The 23,201-nt window shown below is 47.3% G+C and overlaps 1 protein-coding gene across 3 annotated transcripts in view; it reads left to right on the top strand.

The window, feature by feature from the left end:
• Positions 1-394: 394 nt before the first annotated feature.
• The window catches only part of CCDC149 (coiled-coil domain containing 149), a 112,815-nt gene continuing 90,008 nt past the window's right edge, over positions 395-23,201 (top strand). The window contains exons 1-2 of one of the 3 annotated variants that reach the window (XM_068278173.1): positions 395-588; positions 22,005-22,166. In XM_068278173.1, the coding sequence (XP_068134274.1) occupies positions 475-588; positions 22,005-22,166 (276 nt within the window). In that variant the 5' untranslated portion in view covers positions 395-474. Of the gene's footprint in view, positions 589-10,973; positions 11,587-22,004; positions 22,167-23,201 lie in introns of those variants that run through there. The other 2 variants (XM_068278182.1, XM_068278192.1) reach the window with 2 other exon arrangements.

The raw sequence follows: 23,201 nt of genomic DNA, 5'->3' as shown, positions 1-23,201 counted from the left end.
AAGGGAGATGGCCCTGCCAGAGGCTTACAATCTAAAGGGTGGGGGTGGAGACAATAGGTGCATCTGTTGAGAGGGTGTCTAACAGAACATATTATCGTGCTGGTGTAGGGGGGTATGTGAGCATGAAAGGGTGAGTCTTGAGAGCTTGTGTGAAGGTATTAAAAGTGGGGGCGAGTCTGGTGGCTGGAGAGAGCGATTTCCGGAGAGCAGCTAATTGCGGGTGGACCTGGCACAAGTTATAAGCATTTAAAAAACATTTGTGTAAACCCAGCCTAAGGCCGATGCAGCCATGATGCAGAGCAATAAGGAGGCCTGGCTGCAGACAGTGACACAGACTGATAAGTGTGGCAGGCAGTGTAACAGGTTTATCACCCATGCTGAGTGCACACCCCTTCCTCACTAGAACAGGTAAAGCTGACGTAGAATAAACATTGCAGGGAACATCAAGCAGGCTGAGGAAACTGCAGCTTATGGATGGCAGGAATATTACATGATAGCCGGGCTGCAATGCAGAATCCTACAGCGGCAGGGCTGTCAGTCATGCACAGTGACCGTGCAGAGAGTGACTGGCAAGGGCTGGTCAATGAGGTAAGTGTTCCACTCATGGATCCCAGGTTTTCTGTCATCTGCTTCCATATGCAAACACACCAGTCCTTATCTAGGACAGAATTACATATATACTAGGGTGTTGTAGTAGCAGATTCATCTCTCTAGTTTTCGGCCTAGTAGACACTAGGGGCTTGATTCACAAAAAAGTGCTAACTGTTAGCATGACCATTTTCGCGCAAATTTTCGCGTTTGCGCGCAAAACCGATAACAATTTAGTGCGAACATTTCACTGCGCGCGAAAATTCGTGATCGCACGCAAATGCGAAAACGCCCGTGCTAACAGTTAGCACTTTTTTGTGAATCAAGCCCTAGTAGTTGCTCTAAAGGTGCCCATACATCAGGCAATGTATGGGCAGATCGACCATCAGACAGATCTGTCTCTAATCAAACATGACCAGAGAGAGGATTGTTGCCTGTCCATACACTGCAGACCGGTTTCTGTGAACTAACAAGTGGCTAGCTAAGGAGCTGTGGGCCCCAATGCAAGTTTTACAATGGGGCCGCAAGCACTCTATACATAACAATTGAGACGGCGCACCAAAACCTGCCAATGGCAACTACAGTGTTAGAGGTGCAAGAAGGGGATGGAGAACAGTTCGTTAATGATTACCACTATTCAAAGCATCTATAGAAGTGATTATTATGAGCACCGGACCAATAGAGAGCTAATACTGTTAAGGGATGGCCCTTCAGGGCCCCTCTGGCCCAAGGGCCTAATGCAGTCACAACCTCTGCAACCCCTATTGCTACGCCCCTGGACCTAACGATGCCTGCCTTGGTGCTAAATGCCCCCCCTTCCCCCAGTGCCCGTGACCTGTATATTCTCACAGTGCCTGTACCACGCTAGAGATGGCTCGAACCTCCGATTTTAGGTTCGTGAACCTCGAACGCGAACTTCTGAAAAAAGTTTGCGTTCGCGCAAACTTTGCAAACCGCAATAGACTTTAATCGGCAGGCGAACTTTCAACACTTCAAACATTAATTCTGGCCACAAAAGTGATGGAAAAGATGTTTCAAGGGGTCTAACACCTGGCGGAGTGGGATACACACCAAAAGTCCCGGGGAAAAAAATCAGGATTTGACGCACAGCAGCGTTTTAAGGGCAGAAATCACATTGCATGCTAAATTGGAGGCATAGGGCTTGATTCACTATGCGGTGCTAACCTACTTAGCACGTCTAAAGTCTTTAGGCGCGCTAACCAGGGTGCTAAGTAGGTTAGCACCGGTTTTCTCAATCAGATCGCGCGGTACTTAGTTTTGCACGCTAAGTCCCATAGGCTTTAATGGGCACTTCGCGCGGAGCGCTCTGTGCAGTGCACGCGTAAAGTTTTGCGCGCATAACTTTGCGTGCGATGCGGTTCGCGTGCAAATTAGCGAGCGAAAAGCTCTTTTAGGCGTGCTAAGGGGGTTTTCACAGGCGTGCTAACAGTTAGCACCGCTTTGTGAATCAAGCCCCTAAAGTGCTTTAAAACATCTTGCATGTGTACACATCAATCAGGTAGTGTAATTAGTGTACTGCTTCACACTGACAGACCAAACTCACTGTGCAACGCACCGCACACAGCTGTTTGTGTAGTGACGGCCGTGCTGGACCGGTGCGCACCATGGCGAGATTGCAGGCGATGGTGGTTTTCAAGCCCACATGGTCGGTCGCCGGGCTGAGGTAGCTCAATGACAGAACAACAGTGACTGTCCAGCTGATCGAATTTGGTCTGTCCACAATAAAGCAACAACCTTTTTATCTTGGGTGTGCCCCCCAACACACTCATATAGCCGGCGGTCATTGCTTCATTGTGATACGCAAGCGCCTTCACCGCGGCAATGATCACGAAAGGGAATTGACACATGTACATGCCTTTTGTTTTGTTGTTGCAGCCGCAGTGCAGGCAGAAAAATTATACAGGCATGTACACGCACCAGAAAAAATTATTACTGGTTTTGTTAGCGGCCCCTGCCAGTAGCATCCTTAAAAATTTGGGAATCCATCTGGAGTCCTGGACCCTGTTAGTGGTGGCGGAGAAGGCAGTTAAGCGGCCCGCAGGCAAAGATGCTGTGTGGGGACCGACTTAGTCTTGGGGCAGGCAGTCACACGGCGCGCAGGCAGAGATGCTGTGTGTGGGGACTGACTTAGTCTTCGGCATGCCTGACCATGCTTTGCAGACTATGTGGTCAGATGGACCTTTGACCCAATGCTGTGTGCCAGAGATGACACCATTTGCCTTTCAACATCATGGTACAGTTTGGGTATCACCTTTTTTGAGAAATAGTTGCAACCTGGTATCTTCCACTGCGGTGTGTGGCTTTGCTTTTGTGTGATGCTTTTCCTCAGGTGGTTATCCCATTGCAGTTTGTGCTTTGTCATCATGTGCCTTCGTAAGGAAGTTGTCCCTACTTGGGTCTTGGTCTTTCCACGGCTCAATTTTCAGTGGTAGAGTGTAGAGATGGCATTGCTCTCATCTGAGGCAGACACACAAAAAAATGTCCACACCGCTGAGCCCTGGGTTGATGGCACTTTTGTGGCAACTGAGTGTTGAGTGGGGTGCCAGAATCAGAGCAGGAGGAGGAAGATATGTCACGGTTCCGTGCGGAAGCTGAGGAAGATGAGGTGTTCTGTGTTAAATAATCAACTATGCCTTGACAATCTTGGGGGTTGATGGCATATGCCTTCTGAACACTGTACTTTGGTCCAGGGCCACACAAAATCACGACAACACGACCTCGAACAGACCTGCCGGGTGGCCTGCCTCTTTTGTCTATATTGGGGGGGATGAAGTCAAAGGTATGCACTGACTTGACTAATACAATGTGCAGTCACATAGGTACACTGAACAGGTTTGAAGTGACTGGTATATAACACTGCATGCTGTCACGCAGGTGAAGTGAACATGAACAGGTATGCATGGACTGGTATTACAAATGTGCAGCTGTCACACACACAGGTAACACTGAACAGGTATGCAGTGACTGCTATATAACACTGCGTGCTGACACGCAGGTGCAGTGAACATGAACAGGTATGCAATGACTGGTATTACAAATGTGCAGCTGTCACACACACAGGTAGAATGAACAGGTATGCAGTGACTGGTATATAATACTGTGTGCTGCTGTCACGCAGGTGCAGTGAACATGAACAGGTATGCACAGACTGGTATTACAAATGTGTAGCTGTCACACACACAGGTACACTGAACAGGTATGCCATGACTGGTATATAACACTGCGTGCTGCTGTCACGCAGGTGCAGTGAACATGAACAGGTATGCACAGACTGGTATTACAAATGTGCAGCTGTCACACACAGGTGCAGTGAAAAGGTAGGCACTGAATGTGCTGGGCCTGGCATAGTATAGCAATTACTAAGGGCCAGCTGCGACTGACAGGGCTGTATATGTGGGCCACAAAAAAAACAACACAGATCACAAGAACATTAGCTCTCAAAAGAGCTGTTTTGGGGTGCTTTTTAGCAATAAGTATCAGCAAGGAGCAAGCTAACAAGCCTAACAACAGCCTAACTAAGCTTTCCCTAATCTCTGCAGCAACTCTCTCCCTTCTCTCACTAACTACGCAGCACACAGAGTGAGATGATGGCCGACGCAGCTGCCTTTTATACGGGGGGGGGGGGGGGCCTCCAGGAGGGGGTGCAGCCTGATTGGCTACCGTGTCTCTGCTGACTGTGATGTAGAGGTTCAAAGTTTAGTCCAACGATGTAGTATAGGGGCGGGTCGAACTCGCATAAAGTTCGCGTTCGGTCACGAATGTAAACCACCGATGTTCGCGCGAATAAGTTTGCATGCGAACCGTTCGGGCTATCTGTATAACCACGCACACACACAGTCACACACACGCCTGCTGTCATGTGATACATGCACTTGTGGTGTCAGTGAACGAGGTCAGGAGTCGCAACAGCGGTCAGGTGAAAATATACAAACCACATGCACCCGATCCATTACGTGAAACAGATTTTCAAGCATGTCCGAACGATGGATTCAACCAATTTAAACATCGATCAGGCGGATATGTTGTGGCACTGATTTTCTTCTGATTGGATAAAATTATTATATTTATGGTCGTTCAGGCCACAAAACTGATGGATGTATGGCCACCTTTAGGCCTTGTTCACATTATCACACGCAGATGGCCGATCGGAACCCAATGCATACGACCACATGCCATCTGTGTTTTCATGCGTTGAGTGGCTGTTCCCATTCACTTGTAGAGAATGGGTCAGCCGCTAAAAAATGCTTGCAGCATGCGTTCGCGCACCGCGCTGGTACGGAACGCATGCAGTGTGAATATCAGTCTGTGCAGTCTATGCACTTCTGATATTCATGCGTGTCTGCCACCTACACGCATTTCCGAAATACGGACGGCAACGCGTTAATGTGCACGAGCCTTAGTCTAGATTGCAAGCCAGCATTGAAAGGAAACTGAGATGAAAGACATATGAGGGCTGGCATATATATATTTCCTTTTAAACAATACTGGTTGCATGGCAGTCTTGCTCATCTTTCTGGTTACAAGTGCCTGAATCGCACTCCTGAAACAAGCATGCAACTAATCTCAGATTTTTGTCAGAAACATCTGATCTGCTGCATGCTTGTTCAGGGTCTACGGATAAAAGTATAAGAGGCAGAGGATCAGCAGGATAGCCAGGCATAGCTTAAAAGGTAAGAAATATGTCAGCCTCCATGCGTCTCTCACCTCAGGTTCCCTTTGAGTCAGAGTCAGCCTCTATTGTCCAACTAGCAGGCACTACACATTGGAAGTGTTCCTGTTGCTGAACCTGTGTCAGACTCTGCATGCAGTAAATCGGATGTGTTCTGAAAACAGGCAGATGGAGATGAATATAGTTCCTGGATCTAACACATAAAGAATCCATTTGTCAGTCTGAACATGTGACTGCAGGTACAGCTATGTAGGCGATCTGCGCTCACAGCAAAATAAAACTATGCAGCTTATGACTACAGTATATTACTAGCGGTAGTGTGCTCTTTTTCAGGAGGCAGGAAATATAACAAGAATGAGCTATAACTTTATGAGGCCAGACAGGCAAGAGAGGGAGAGAGAAAGGTAGTGAGAGACAGCCAACACAAGGAATGAACAAGTGAGAGAGACAGCCAAGAACGGGAGAGAAAGAATCGGCAAGACAGCCAGCAGCATACATGTAAAAAAAAAGGCGTCTGGAAAAAGGGCACAGGGGATTGCCGCTAGTAAAGTATCTCTAAACTTAGCGATATTCTGCTACTGCATTTTGATAGTAAAATATTGGTAATATTTACTGATATTTTACTATGGCTAAACCTAACCCTACTCTCACACAGAACCCTCCCCCTGGTGGTGCCTATGCCTAAGATTCCCCCTGGTGGTGCCTAACCTTAAGACCCCCCCTGGTGGTGGCTAACCCTAACTCCACCCCCCCCCCCCCCCCGGTGGTGCCTAAACCTCTGAACCCCCCCCCCCCCCCCCCCAGTGTTGCCTAAACCTAACTGCCCTGGTGGCACCTAACCCTAAATCCCCCTCCTAAAACTAACCTCCATGTTCCGCAAAGCCGCGATATGCAGCTATGAAGACAAATGTGGGCGTAAAAATTGCATGGTGTGTACCCAGCTTTATGCAGGAACCTGTAGGTGTATGAAGAATCGGCTTTAACTCATAGATTCTTCATGAATCCCCCCCCCCCCCCCCCAGTATGCAGAGGCGCCTGTTGCACCAGGCCGACCAGGCAGTCGCCTGGAGTGCTGTGCGGTGGAAGAAAGGCGTCGCTGCGGGGGGTGGGGGGATTGTGCTCACTACCTTGCCAGATTGTGGGACCCCCCAGGTCGTGAGTATGTAGTTTCCGGCAGGCAGAGTAGGGCTACGGAAAATGGCGCCCGAAGCCCTGCACTGGAGACTATTTGTGTCTCCAGTACAGGGCTTCGGGCGCCATCTTCCTGTAGCCCTGCTCTGCACCACGGGGGAAGGATACAGGTTTTCTCACCTGGAGTGACAACATGGCTACAGGTGACCCTTGCCAGTATGAGTAGCCAGATGTCCCCCACAGTGTAGGCAATCAGTTGTAGCTCCCTGAGAATAGGTAGCCAGACATACCCCTTCAGTGTAGGCAGATGTATCCCCTCTCCCCATCATGCAGAGAGTGCAGCAGAACACAGGACAAAGCTATACAAGGCAAACAGGGTACAAAATACATGATTGTGTGATTTTGGGCTGGTTAGGTAGGCCCAGTAATTCAAGTAAGAGGTGGTCATAGGAAAGGAGCTCAATGATGGGGGCACACGATCATGCAGAATACATTAGGGAAGGGAGAACCCTGTAAAAAGGCCTAGAATCAAAGGGGAGATTGGCAAACTAGGTAGGGTTGTAGAATAAGTATTCAGTAGAGAGTAGTGATGGGAATTCCGTCTCTTCTCAGAGAATCGGCTCTTCTGAATCGGCTCCCATTAAAGAGCCGGCTCTTACGGCTCTCAATCGGCTCTTCATTCAATATCACTAGACACCACTCAGAATCGGCGTAAAAGCTCCGCCCCAGTCTCCATGACAACTCCAGACTGCTTCTCTGACTAGGGCAATCCCTCCTGCTACTGCTCTGCTCCGCCCCATACACTCCTACAAGCTGCAAGAGGAGGACTACATCTCCCAGCATGCCTCAGCGCCCTTTATTACATAGCAAAGCAGGGCTATGTGGGGTGGCTGAGGCACCGGCTCTCCTCAAAGTGAGAGTCGGCTCTTATCGTTTGCAGCAAAGAGCCGGCTGTGTGGTAGAGGGTTGGTAGGCCATCCTGAAGAGGTGGATTTTGAGGGCTTGCTTGAATGTGTTGAAGGAGGGAGAAAGTTTGATAGGAGGCAGAAGAGGGTTCCAAAGGGTGGCAGGGAATCTTGAGAAATTCTTCAGGTGTGCATGAGAGTGGGAAATGCGTGGGCACTGGGCAGACTTAACCCTCTGGGCGATATAATTACATCGCCCAGGAGGGGGCGCAGCACTTTTTAAAAAAAATTTATTTTGTATATTATGTAGCGAGCCCTGGGCTTGCTACATGATAGCCGCTGCGCAGCGGCATCCCCCCACCTACTCCGATTGCCTTCGGCACGTCAGAGGGAGTCCCAATCCATCCCTCAGCGCTGCCTGGCACTGATTGGCCAGGCTGCGCAAGGGGTCGGGGAGAGGGGGGGCTGCGCGGCATGGCAGATCGGCGCTGATCGGAAGTTACACGCAGCTAGCAAAGTGCTAGCTGCGTGTAACAAAAAAAAATTACGCAAATCGGCCCACCAGGGCCTGAGAACTCCTCCTGCGCGACATACCCTGAGCTCAGCTCGGGATTATCGCCCAGGAGGTTAAATTATTGGGTCTTTAAGACATGCACTCCATCGCATGCTCTCATATCTTGTCTATTTTGCACCATATATGGCCTAGAACTTGTCTGTCGTCCCTCTTTATCTAATGTTTAACACTGCATAATATGCTGGCACTTTATGAATACAATAACTAATAATAATGAACATCATGTACATGTGACAGGGCAACATAAGTCCTTCTATTATACTAAGGAGCCCTCGTCACTCTGTGGTTAACATAATGAGACTTCCTGGTGTGGGGAGTGCCCTTGCTAGGAGGCTCCAAGGGACCCTAATTTATTAAGGAATGAAGAAAAGCAGTCGTTTTAGTGGTACACTGGATCTTGCCCCCATAACTTTTGGGAAGGCTTCTGTGACAGTGTACAAATTACTCCTCACCCAGTATCGTAGCTTAGGAGCTCTGGGCCCCAGCGCAGGTTTTACACTGGGCCCCCTCTATACATAGCAATTGGTATGGAGCACCAAAACCTGCCAATATCTGCTGCAGTGTCAGAGATAGACCATATATAGAGGTGATCATCACCAGCATAGAACCAATAAAGAGCTAATAAAGTGGTTGGACAATGCCCCTCTGATACAGGGGTCCTGATGCGGTCGCTTCTGTGACAGTGTGCAAATTACTCCTCACCCAGTATCGTAGCTTAGGAGCTCTGGGCCCCAGTGCAGGTTTTACACTGGGCCCCCTCTATACATAGCAATTGGTATGGAGCACCAAAACCTGCCAATATCTGCTGCAGTGTCAGAGATAGACCATATATAGAGGTGATCATCACCAGCATTAGCATAGAACCAATAAAGAGCTAATAAAGTGGTTGGACAATGCCCCTCTGATACAGGGGTCCTGATGCGGTCGCTACATCTGCACCTCCTATTACTACATTACTGTCCCCATTCCATTCACATGATATCTCTGGAATGGTGGGCTATACAGATATTTTACTGGTTATCCAGGGTTAGTTGTTAGGTTATCCAGGGTCAAGGTGCGTACACACATGCGACTATAGTCGTTTGTAACGATCGTTCCCCGATCTTTACCAACGACGATCGTTACAAAAAACGAACCACCGACTATTACTGTAAGTCTAACGACGAACGAGCCAAATCGCTACAAAAGAAAGTTCTGTCTCGGCGGATTTTAACCAACGACGATCGTTTGCAAAAGTAGTACATCGTTGGAAACGATCGTTTGTACCAGGCTGGACATGCGCATTTCACTTTTTCTCCAGGGAACTTTACAATTTTATGAGCAGGCGCATTGAGTGCTTTTACGTGGTGTAACGTTCGTTCTAACGATGTGATCGTTACACACTTTTTAGAACTAACTTTACTCCGGTCGTTCTTTCGTCAATTAAAAGATCGTTTGTCGTTAACAACGAACGATCGTAGTCGCATGTGTGTACGTAGCATTAGTTATCCCAAGGATAATTGCTTGCACAGCGATCGGATGGGTAAACAAAAACAAATCTCAGTATCCTGATGGGATTTTGTTCTGACATTTGGCATGCATGTAGGCATGGGGATCCCTCCATATCCCATCATTCTGGGGTCTGTAAAGTGTTGTCAAATCCCTCCAAAAACAATGGAGGCACCAGCTTCAGTGCCCTGATAAAACAAGTGCTTCTTTACATCTCCTGAAAATTTGGAGTACATGGGACCCTATGGGGTTTTTTAGGGACCCATAGAAGGCACATCCTAGTAATCACTATAGGACTACAAAAATGTCTGACATATTTTCCAGTGTATACCGAGTATACACTCTGGAGGCCATTTCTTTGTAGTCCTATAGTAAAAAAAGAACAGAGGGGGAGGCAGAGTGGTGACACAAGCTGGCCCTAAAAATTAATGCACGTGGCAACGCAGCAACGACCTACGGGCTGCATGTAATTAAAGGGCAACTAAAGCAAGAGTGATATGGAGGATGACATATTTATTTCCTTTTTAACAATGACTATTGTCTGACTCTCTTGCTGATCCTCTGCCTCCAATACTTTTAGCCATAGACCCTGAACAAGCATATTCAGATCAGGTGTTTCTGACATTATTGTCAGATCTGACAAAATTAGCTGCATATTTGTTTCTGGTGTGATTCAGACACTTCAGCAGCCAAATAGATCAGCAGGGCTGCCAGGCAATGTGTATTGTTTACAAGGAAATAAATATGGCAGCCTCCGTATTCTTCTCACTTCAGTTCCCCTTTAAAATGTCACAAGAGCTTAGAGGGCCACTGGAAAAGACTTGGTTGGCCACGTTTGACCCTCAGGCCAGACTTTGGACAACCCTGCTCTGAATAATCTTAATTTCGAAGATTGTTCTGGTCTGTGCTCCCCTTCATGTACGAGTGCAGACATAAATTACTCTCCGCACCTGCGCAGGCAGGAACCCACTGGCACCTGCGCAGTGTGGCTGCCAGGGCCATATTTACCATAAGGCACTGTAGGCATGTGCTTAATACAAGCGCTTGATGATGGAAAGGAGGCTCACTCCCTCCTTCTGGATGCAGAGTCCTGAGAAGAGCGTAAATGAGAGGTTACTCACCTGGGTCTCATCATTCAACTGACAAGATTTCCCTTCAGTCAGGAGCACCTCTCGCTATGTAATACTGAGGGTACCTCTGGCTACCTAAAATGTTAAGGGGCACCTGTAGCCACCTATGATGGGCAAGGGGAGTAATGGAGAAGAGACAGCTGGGACAGCCAGCATACGTGCAGTGCGGGTCAGCAGGTGTAAGTTTGTAGAGGGCAAAGTTTAGAGTGCCAGGACATCTGTGCCTATAACCCCCCTGGAGGGAACAATCCCCCTCCTAGGTCAATAGGATCTGTGGTGGTTGCAAAAAATTACAGGCGTGTTAACAGAGAGGAGCCACGCCTACACAGTCATACACTGTCCTCTATGGCAAGTTGCAAAATATGATGGGTAGCAAAATTTTTCACTACACCGGCCTGGTGGCCACGCTTGTAGACAACGGAGAAAACGGCCGCAAGAATGAACAGGGTCCCAGTCAGTGGCCAGTGCAACAGTTGCGGTGAATAGAGGAATCCCTCTCCTTTAGTCAATCGAACTTTTTCCTCCCCTTATTGCAGAACATTGGCTTGCATTAAAATTATATGCAGCAGCTTGGTACTGGGCCAATTAAAATCTATAGAAAGCTAATTTGTGCATTTCAGTTCCATGCAATACTATTTGCATGAACATTGCATGCAATTATTAATTAATTTTATAGACCATCTCTAGAAATCAACTGCATGGCGTAGTTTCCTTGAAATGCACACAGCCTGTACCCATAACCACCTAGTATGCAGAGGCAGTAACCATTCCGACTTATTTATATGATCCCCTCTGAAACGGTAGCCGTCCAATAATCGAACAGATAAGATATCAGAGCCCGCGTGCGCGGTGACGTCACCTATGCAGGGGAATCCTGCCTGGCTGGGGTTAACCCACGCACGTTTCCTGCTATTCTCCTTCCTATTGGCCGCAGCCTGATCCAACCCAGCTGGCAAACGTCGGCATGGAGAGAGTACGCATGCGTAGGCCCCGGGAACCGAAGGTGGGATGACAGGTGGCAGGTGTGGCGTCATGAGGAGTGGAGTGCTGGGTGATGCAGATGATGGCCGAGACTGGGAGGTGAGAATAGTAGTAGCGCCCGACCTCCTGCACGTCTCTCCATAGAGGCTGCCTGTGTGCTGCACCCTGTGCCATGTATATACACTGCATGCACGTCTCTCCATACAGGCTGCCTGTGTGCTGTGCCATGTGTATATACACACACTGCACACCTCTCCATACAGTCTGCACCCTGTGTGATGTACACACACTGATGGACACCGCTCTATACAGGCTGCCTGTGTGCTGCACCCTGTGCCATGTATATACACTGCATGCACACCTCTCTATACAGGCTGCCTGTGTGCTGTGCCATGTGTATATACACACACTGCACACCTCTCCATACAGTCTGCACCCTGTGTGATGTACACACACTGATGGACACCGCTCTATACAGGCTGCCTGTGTGCTGCACCCTGTGCCATGTATATACACTGCATGCACACCTCTCTATACAGGCTGCCTGTGTGCTGTGCCATGTGTATATACACACACTGCACATCTCTGCATACAGGCTGCACCCTGTGTGATGTTTACACACTGATGCACACCTCTCCATACAGTGCCTGTGTGCTGCACCCCAAGTGATGTATATACACAGCACATCTCCCCCTACAGGCTGCACCCTGTGCAACGTATATACACTGCACATCTCTCCACACAGGCTGCCTGTGTGATGTCTAAACACTGCACATCTTTCCATACAGACTGCCTGTGTGCTGCACCCCATGTGATGTATACACACACTGCACATCTCTACATTCTGAGGGGGATGTCCTCTGCTGCATCCTATGTCCTTATGTATACACACTGCACATCTCTCCCTACAAGCTGCCTGTGTGCTGCACCCCATGTGATGTATACACACACTGCACATCTCTCCATACAGGCTGCCTGTGTGATGTCTAAACACTGCACATCTTTCCATACAGACTGCCTGTGTGCTGCACCCCATGTGATGTATACACACACTGCACATCTCTACATTCTGAGGGGGATGTCCTCTGCTGCATCCTATGTCCTTATGTATACACACTGCACATCTCTCCCTACAAGCTGCCTGTGTGCCGCACCGTGTTATGTATACACACTGCACATCTCTCCATACAGGCTGCCTGTGTGCCGCACCGTGTTATGTATACACACTGCACATCTCTCCCTACAAGCTGCCTGTGTGCCGCACCGTGTTATGTATACACACTGCACATCTCTCCCTACAAGCTGCCTGTGTGCCGCACCGTGTTATGTATACACACTGCACATCTCTCCCTACAGGCTGCCTGTGTGCCGCACCGTGTTATGTATACACACTGCACATCTCTCCATACAGGCTGCCTGTGTGCCGCACCGTGTTATGTATACACACTGCACATCTCTCCATACAGGCTGCCTGTGTGCCGCACCGTGTTATGTATACACACTGCACATCTCTCCCTACAAGCTGCCTGTGTGCCGCACCGTGTTATGTATACACACTGCACATCTCTCCCTACAAGCTGCCTGTGTGCCGCACCGTGTTATGTATACACACTGCACATCTCTCCATACAGGCTGCCTGTGTGCCGCACCGTGTTATGTATACACACTGCACATCTCTCCCTACAAGCTGCCTGTGTGCCGCACCGTGTTATGTATACACACTGCACATCTCTCCATACAGGCTGCCTGTGTGCCGCACCGTGTTATGTATACACACTGCACATCTCTCCCTACAAGCTGCCTGTGTGCCGCACCGTGTTATGTATACACACTGCACATCTCTCCATACAGGCTGCCTGTGTGCCGCACCGTGTTATGTATACACACTGCACATCTCTCCATACAGGCTGCCTGTGTGCCGCACCGTGTTATGTATACACACTGCACATCTCTCCCTACAAGCTGCCTGTGTGCCGCACCGTGTTATGTATACACACTGCACATCTCTCCATACAGGCTGCCTGTGTGCCGCACCGTGTTATGTATACACACTGCACATCTCTCCATACAGGCTGCCTGTGTGCCGCACCGTGTTATGTATACACGCTGCACATCTCTCCCTACAAGCTGCCTGTGTGCCGCACCGTGTTATGTATACACACTGCACATCTCTCCCTACAAGCTGCCTGTGTGCCGCACCGTGTTATGTATACACGCTGCACATCTCTCCCTACAAGCTGCCTGTGTGCCGCACCGTGTTATGTATACACACTGCACATCTCTCCCTACAAGCTGCCTGTGTGCCGCACCGTGTTATGTATACACGCTGCACATCTCTCCCTACAAGGTGCCTGTGTGCCGCACCGTGTTATGTATACACACTGCACATGTCTCCATACAGGCTGCCTGTGTGCCGCACCGTGTTATGTATACACGCTGCACATCTCTCCATACAGGCTGCCTGTGTGCCGCACCGTGTTATGTATACACGCTGCACATCTCTCCATACAGGCTGCCTGTGTGCCGCACCGTGTTATGTATACACACTGCACATCTCTCCCTACAAGCTGCCTGTGTGCCGCACCGTGTTATGTATACACACTGCACATCTCTCCATACAGGCTGCCTGTGTGCCGCACCGTGTTATGTATACACACTGCACATCTCTCCCTACAAGCTGCCTGTGTGCCGCACCGTGTTATGTATACACACTGCACATCTCTCCCTACAAGCTGCCTGTGTGCCGCACCGTGTTATGTATACACACTGCACATCTCTCCCTACAGGCTGCCTGTGTGCCGCACCGTGTTATGTATACACACTGCACATCTCTCCATACAGGCTGCCTGTGTGCCGCACCGTGTTATGTATACACACTGCACATCTCTCCATACAGGCTGCCTGTGTGCCGCACCGTGTTATGTATACACACTGCACATCTCTCCCTACAAGCTGCCTGTGTGCCGCACCGTGTTATGTATACACACTGCACATCTCTCCCTACAAGCTGCCTGTGTGCCGCACCGTGTTATGTATACACACTGCACATCTCTCCATACAGGCTGCCTGTGTGCCGCACCGTGTTATGTATACACACTGCACATCTCTCCCTACAAGCTGCCTGTGTGCCGCACCGTGTTATGTATACACACTGCACATCTCTCCCTACAAGCTGCCTGTGTGCCGCACCGTGTTATATATACACGCTGCACATCTCTCCCTACAAGCTGCCTGTGTGCCGCACCGTGTTATGTATACACACTGCACATCTCTCCCTACAAGCTGCCTGTGTGCCGCACCGTGTTATGTATACACACTGCACATCTCTCCATACAGGCTGCCTGTGTGCCGCACCGTGTTATGTATACACACTGCACATCTCTCCCTACAAGCTGCCTGTGTGCCGCACCGTGTTATGTATACACACTGCACATCTCTCCCTACAAGCTGCCTGTGTGCCGCACCGTGTTATGTATACACACTGCACATCTCTCCCTACAAGCTGCCTGTGTGCCGCACCGTGTTATATATACACGCTGCACATCTCTCCCTACAAGCTGCCTGTGTGCCGCACCGTGTTATGTATACACACTGCACATCTCTCCCTACAAGCTGCCTGTGTGCCGCACCGTGTTATGTATACACGCTGCACATCTCTCCCTACAAGCTGCCTGTGTGCCGCACCGTGTTATGTATACACACTGCACATCTCTCCTTACAAGCTGCCTGTGTGCCGCACCGTGTTATGTATACACACTGCACATCTCTCCCTACAAGCTGCCTGTGTGCCGCACCGTGTTATGTATACACGCTGCACATCTCTCCCTACAAGGTGCCTGTGTGCCGCACCGTGTTATGTATACACACTGCACATCTCTCCATACAGGCTGCCTGTGTGCCGCACCGTGTTATGTATACACACTGCACATCTCTCCATACAGGCTGCACCCTGTGTGATGCGCACCGTGTTATGTATACACACTGCACATCTCTCCATACAGGCTGCCTGTGTGCCGCACCGTGTTATGTATACACGCTGCACATCTCTCCCTACAAGGTGCCTGTGTGCCGCACCGTGTTATGTATACACACTGCACATCTCTCCATACAGGCTGCCTGTGTGCCGCACCGTGTTATGTATACACACTGCACATCTCTCCATACAGGCTGCACCCTGTGTGATGCGCACCACATGTGATGTATATACACACACTGCACATCTCTCCATACAGGCTTGTCTGTGTGCTGTACCCCATGTTGTGATGTATATGCACTTCTCTCCATACTGAGGGGGATAATCTCTGCTGCATCCTATGACTGTCCTTATGTCATGTACTGTATATACATACTGCACATCTCTCCATACAGGCTGCACCCTGTGTGATGCGCACCCCATGTGATGTATATATACACACTGCACATCTCTCCATACAGGCTTGTCTGTGTGCTGTACCCCATGTTGTGATGTATATGCACTTCTCTCCATACTGAGGGGGATAACCTCTGCTGCATCCTATGACTGTCCTTATGTCATGTACTGTATATACATACTGCACATCTCTCCATACAGGCTGCACCCTGTGTGATGCGCACCCCATGTGATGTATATATACACACTGCACATCTCTCCATACAGGCTTGTCTGTGTGCTGTACCCCATGTTGTGATGTATATGCACTTCTCTCCATACTGAGGGGGATAACCTCTGCTGCATCCTATGACTGTCCTTATGTCATGTACTGTATATACATACTGCACATCTCTGCATACCAAGGGGATGTCCTCTGTGAGTACATTTGAAATCGTCGCCGGTAGACTTGGGCGCAGGATACAGCGGTATATGGCTGGTCCTGCTTCTGCACAAGTCCGGGCCGTTTTAATTACTATTCCCCCTCCAGGCCGCCATGAATAGTGGGGGAATGAAATAATTCGGCTTCCAGCGATTGCTGGAGGCCGAATTATTATGTTTTTCAGCAACCTCGGCTCTGTCTTCTGACGGAGCCGACGTTACTCACTGAGCGCTGCAATAGGAGTGATTCCTATTGAAGTCTATGGAGGCGCCGGCTGCGCCCAAATCTAGCAGCGCTGAAAAGCACTGCTCCGTCCTCTGTTGCTAATGCAGGTGTCCTTATGTATATACACACGCTGCACATCTCTCTATACATGGGGGGAAAGTCCTCTGCTGCTAATTCTGCAATCCTATGTCCTTATCTCATATGTATATATACAGTGCTTCCCATAATTATTCATACCCCTGGCAAATTTTGTCTTAGTTACTTTTGTTCAACCAGCAAGTAATTTTTTGACGGGAAATGACAAAGGTGTCTCCCAAAAGATAAGATAATGTACAAGAGGCATTATTGTGGGGAAAAAACATTTTAGATTTTTCCCAGAGACTGAAAAGTATGAATACTTTTGGACTGGACACTTTTTATTTAAATGTAAATAAAAGCTGAGAAATGTTTTTTTTTTTCCCCACAATAATGCCTCTAGTACTATTGTCTTATCTTTTGGAAGACACCTATGTTATTTCCTATCAAAAATCTACTTCCTGGTTAAAAAAAAAGTAACTTTAATTCCAAATTTGTCAGGGGCATGCATAATTATGGGCAACACTGTACGCACTAGTCTCAAAATTTAGCAGCAATACTATGGTATAACGTGTAATACTAAATAATGTTAATAGTACAAAAAGGTGACAACAAACATTGTTAAAAACATGAGCAAGTGGCAGGGTTCACACTAGCTGCATGTTGCTGGCCAGCGTCGCTACAATTTGTCGAAACCACATACATACTCTAAGCACTCTGCACATGCACCTAATGCTATTGTGGCAGCCAATAGCATATTGCATTGTTGCCCTTTAAGAACAAGTTCAGTTCATGTTCCTGATTTCAATACGTCCTAAACACCAGGGATACTGTGAGCTCAGACCGACAGATGATAGAACAAGCAGTGCAAGATATCAATATTGCTTGAAAGGGGATATGCATATATTGTTCCTTACTTGGCTGCAGCACAATCATAAACCGTTACTTACAATACATTTATATGATGTATAATCAGAAGCCCAGTTTCATGGTATATACCAGCAAGTGATAAACCAGACAATTCATCATTGCAATGTTAGTGGTTTAGTATAAGCATATCATTTTGTTTGGCTGCAATATTATCACAATTAATACCTTCACAGTCCTGTCACCCCACTGTACACACTGCACATCTATCTATCTATCTATCTATCTATCTATCTATCTATCTATCTATCTATCTATCTATCTATCTATCTTATATTATATTCCTTGGTGCTAGTCTACTTTAGGGGACCCAGCAGGAAACTGCATAGGGGACAGTTCTCCAATCACAGCACCATCTACAGCATGAAGCGTTGTGATTGGACAAATAGTGTGGATGGCCATAGTTTACTACAACCTATCTGAAACCTAAAACTTTGAGAGTGCCAACCACCCAATTATGTTAGCATAGTGCCCCGATGAGGTCTCCTAGAGTAGACTAGCGCCCTTATGTCATGTGTATATACACACTGCACATCTCTCCATACATAGGTGGGTGTTCTCTGATGCTAATGCTGCACTCTATGGCATTTACACAGTATTTCACACTGCACATATCTCCATATGGGGCGTGTATCCTGTACTGCTAATGCTGCACCCTATGTGATGTATACACTACTACAGTGATCTGCAAACTTGGCTCTCCTGCTGTTAAGGAACTACAAGTCCCACAATTCATTTGCCTTTATGAATCATGACTGTGGCTGTCATGCAAGGCATTGTGGGAATTGTAGTTCCTTAACAGCTGGAGAGCCAAGTTTGCAGATCACTGCACTATTAAAGAGACTCTGAAGCGAGTCTAAATTTACTTTAACGGCAGTATAACCCCTGCTAAAATGCCGCTATCCCGCGGCAAAACAAGGGGTTTATACCCCCCAAATCCCCTCTCCTACCTCCGGGGAGCGCTTCCTGATGAGGCAGAGCTTATGGCTGTAGCTCTGCCTCTCAGCGCGTCAATCACCGCTGATCGCCGCCTCTCCCTCTCCCAATCTGCCTTCACAGAGAGGGGCGGGGGAGAGGCGGAGATCCGTGCAGCGAGTGACGTGCATGGAGGCAGAGCTGCAGCTGAAAGCTCTGCCTCCATGAGCAGCAAAATCCACGACAAAGAAAGTCGTGGATTTTGCAGGGGGGGATTTGGGGGTATAAACGCCTCGTTTTGCTGCGGGATAGCGGCGTTATAGCAGCGGTTATACTAATTAATATGACTGCATATTAAAGTAAATTTATATTCGCTTCAGAGTCTCTTTAAACCCTGCGCATCTCTTCATATAGAGGGGGTATGCTGTACTGCTAATGCCGCACCCTGTGTCATGTATACAGTATTACAGTTTGCATTGTCTTGTCATGTATACTATACACTGCACACCTGCAGCCATCAGCCTGCTGTGACAGCTCACAAAGTAGAAGATTGGTGGCCGCAGAGTGACTGCATTGCTCCTCAGCATCTCGCGAGGAGCGAGATTTGACGGGAGCTTGCGTGAGCATCCATCTGTAAAAGCAGCAGGGAACAGCAATCGGCCTTCCAGCCCGTGAGTGGCGCTGGCAGGCTGTTTCGTTTATATCTATAATTTAAAAAAAAAAACATTTCTATAGCGCTGTGATCTTGCACAGCACTGTACAAAAGATTGCCTTGTCACTTAACTGTCCCTCTGAGGGGCTCACAATCTAATCCCTACCATAGTCATATGTCTATGTATGTATAGAGTGTAATGTATGTATCATAGTCTAGGGCCAAATTAAAGGGGCTGGGGGAATAAAAAAAATATACATTTTAAAAAATGCTACTTTTTTATTCATATAAAAAAAAAATACAAATAGCAGCAGCAATCAAATACCACCAAAAGAAATCCTATCTCTGAGAAGAAAAAGGGGTAAATTTAATTTGGGTTTTTAAGTTCATAGTGTTGGAGAGCTGCTCCAACACTATGGAACTCCCTACCTCCACCCATTAGGGCAGCCCCCTCTTTCAACATCTTCAAAAAAGCCCTCAAAACTCACTTTTTCTCTCTGGCCTACTACCCCTCAAAGGTCCTCTAAACCCACAGCTGAACTCTGGTCCCCTACCTTTCGTGTCCTTACCTCTCCCTCCACATTTGGGATCTACAAATAATAGGATTGGCTTGAATTTTGTGCATGGCCAACATTTAATGAAATGACAGTTTGTATAATTAACCATTAGCTTCATGCAATCTTCTAGCTCACCCTCCGCTAATTCTTGTTCCTACAAATTAAATTCAAAGCTACTGGAGAGGTATTGTCATAATCAAATCAATATCTCCATAGCTTGGCTTCACTTTTTCCCATATATGTAACTCCTGTTGACTTGCGTACATTTATGTTTGGATATGTGTATTGTTGATTTGTAGCCAATAGCTGTCAAAATAAAGAGATCAATAAATGTTTTTAAGACCAGAATAGACAGTAGATGGGTGATGAATGAAACAATCCTAGGAGTGCTCTAGCTGATTGTTTGGCACTAGTCTTCTTTAGGGGACCCAACAATCAGCTATAGGCGTCCGGGTAGCTACAAGTTCGTAGCTACTCGGAATTGAAATTGTAATCAAGTTTGATTACGCCAGATGTGACCACGGAAGACGGGGCTTAACTTACCCATATTAGTCCATGGGATCCTCTGCCTTCCATTCGCGTCACAGGCAAAGTGTTGTCCATGTTCCACGACTCACTACCGCGCTTCCTCCTTCCGTCTGGACATAAGTAAGCAACCATCAGGTGGCAATCTATAAGTACATGGGTACATTAAGGCTAAGTTCACAGTAGAACGTTGCTCTTTGGTGCGACGTTATAGGTGCAGCGCAGAATCGCAATGCAGAGTCGCACAAAACATATTGCTTTGACGCACTTTAAATCGCATTGCGGAATGGCATATATGGTTAGGTCATAATTAGGTACGGCAGATTTTTATCATTTACATTTTTAAACCACCAATGTTACGACCATAACAGCGCATGTGCTGTGCAGATAAAAAGCACACAGTAATTTGTGTAATTATGTAAAGAAGAGCGGCGAAAGAGAGAGAGCTCGCACTCAATGTTGGCTAAATGCAGTGTGACCTGGATTGCTCAGCTGCAGTGTGCTCCCAGCTTGCAAATTTCCAGTGTAGTAATAGAGAAGAAAGCGTTGTGCACCAAAGCGTATGCGTGCATATTTATTTCCACAGGATCACATACAGACAGCAGAAGCGCTGGGGTGGGGGGGGGGGGGGGACGGACGGACGGAACGGATGGCCTAACGGCTGTTTCGCAGGATAATCAGCCCGCTTCCTCAGAGACCTCTCTCTGAAGAAAAGGGCTGCTTATCCCGCGAAATGGCTGTTAGGCCATCAGTTATGCCCCCACTTGTGCTGTCTGTATGTGATCCTATGGAAATAAATTTGCAAGCATACGCTTTGGTGCACAGCGCTTTCTCTATTACTACATTGTCTATTTATGTGGTGTGTTTTTTATCTTATTTTTTTTTTTTGCTTACTTATGTCTTTTATTGTGCCTGTACTATTAAAACCACAAAAGTAATGGATGAGTGTTGATTATATTTTTAATTTCGGCACCTGCTATAGGCATTACTGTGCATGTGCAAACATTGTAAAGTCTGCAATAGATAGTTTTAATGCACTGCATGCACTACTTTAGCCTAAAGTAAGACAAAAGACTAACTTATATCGCGCTTTTCTCCTGGCGGACTCAAAGCGCCAGAGCTGCAGCCACTAGGGCGCGCTCTATAGGCAGTAGCAGTGTTTGTTAGACTTGCCTGAGGTCTACTGCTGAATAGGTGCTGGCTTACTGAACAGGCAGAGCCGAGATTCGAACACAGGTCTCCTGTGTCAGAGGCAGAGCCCTTAACCAGTACACTATCCAGCCAGCAAGTAGCAAGTTCAACGCAACATGTGCACTCTGGCGCATAGATTTTTCATTGCAGTGCGCAATTCTGGGTTATAAATATTTTTAAAGTTCAACTATAAAGTCCCACCATGAACCTAGCCTCAAGAGAAACTGAAGTAAGCTGAATATAGAGGATGAGATATTTATTTCCTTTAAACAATGCAGATTTGCTTGTCTGTCCTGTTTATTTTCTGCCTCTAATACTTATAGCCATAGACCCCGAACAAGCATGCAGAACCGATCTGATTAGCTGCATGCTTGTTTCAGGTGTGCGATTCAGCCACCACTGCAGCTAAAAAGATCGGCAGGACTGCTAAGCAACTGGTATTTTTTAAAAGGAAATAAATATGGCAGCACCTCCGTTTTAAGGCTACTAAAGCTAGGTTGGCAGTATTACGCACATCTGTAATACATACCATACCATACTATAGCAACATAAAAGAATTAGTGGTGTGGCTGACAAGGCTTCTTGTGAACAGTTGGAGTGTAAAGAAATGAAGTACATTTTGATGGATGTGTTAACCTGTCTCTCTCTGGTTTTCCACAGTACCTGGTGTATAAAAGGAAGCTGGAAAGCAAGAAAGAAGCATTACTTATCCTCTCCAAAGAACTGGACACATGTCAGCAGGAAAGGGATCAATTCAAGCTGATGGCAAACCAGCTGCGGGAGAGACACCAGTCCTTAAAGAAGAAGTACCAGGAGCTCATTGTATGTCACATGATTATTTACCTTATATAAAACAGAAATAATTGAAATATTCTATGTGTATGTTTTTATCAAAGCTGAATGATTCTTCAGATGTATGTCCTATATTGACTTAAAGAGAACCAGAGATAAAGCACCCTCATGTATTTTACCATATATATCAGTGGGAACATTAGAGAAAACACCTACCATGCTTTCTGTTTCATTCTGCACTGCACAGCTTGCTTCTTATAACATCCCTAAGGGCTGGTGCACACCAAAACCCGCTAGCAGATCCGCAAAACGCTAGCAGATTTTTAAACGCTTTTTTTTATTTTTATGAGGCGGTTTGCTAGCGTTTTGCGGATTGCTGCTGCGGTTTTCAGTATAGTAGATTTCATATATTGTTACAGTAAAGCTGTTACTGAACAGCTTCTGTAACAAAAACGCCTGCAAAACCGCTCTGAAGTGCCGTTTTTCAGAGCGGTTTGCGTTTTTCCTATACTTAACATTGAGGCAGAAACGCATCCGCAATCCAAAAAATGCCTCACCCAGGCATTTTTCGTTTCTGCAAAACGCCTGCCGCTCTGGTGTGCACCACCCCATTGAGATACATTGACCAAGCAGATCCGCAGCCGCAAGCGGATCTGAAAACGCCCAAAAAGCCGCTCGGTGTGCACCAGCCCTTTCTGAGCATTCAGTCTGGCTTTGCTCAGGAATATTTATAGCCCAGTCTGTCTTCTCCTATGTCTTTTCAAGCCCAAGCCTGCCCCCTGCTGTCTCTGCTCAGGAATCATTATAGCTGAGTCATTATAGCAAAGCCAGGCTGAATGCTCAGTCGGGGATTTTATCAGGGTTCATAAGAAGCAAGCTGTGCAGTGCAGAATGAAACAGAAAGCATGGTAGGTGTTTTCTCTAATGTTCCCACTGATATACAGTACATGGTAAAATACATGAGGGTGCTTCGTCTCTGGTTCACTTTAAAGGACCACTATCGCGAAAAATGTAGGCAGTTGAAGTCTGACAGAACTGACCGGTTTTGGGCCAGTCCATCTCCTC

The sequence above is a fragment of the Hyperolius riggenbachi genome, chromosome 1 (assembly GCF_040937935.1).
Source record: "Hyperolius riggenbachi isolate aHypRig1 chromosome 1, aHypRig1.pri, whole genome shotgun sequence".
In the NCBI taxonomy this organism is placed as follows: Eukaryota; Metazoa; Chordata; class Amphibia; order Anura; family Hyperoliidae; genus Hyperolius; species Hyperolius riggenbachi.
The sequence above is the reverse complement of the archived record's forward strand: the minus strand, read 5'-3'. Positions and strand labels throughout refer to the sequence as shown.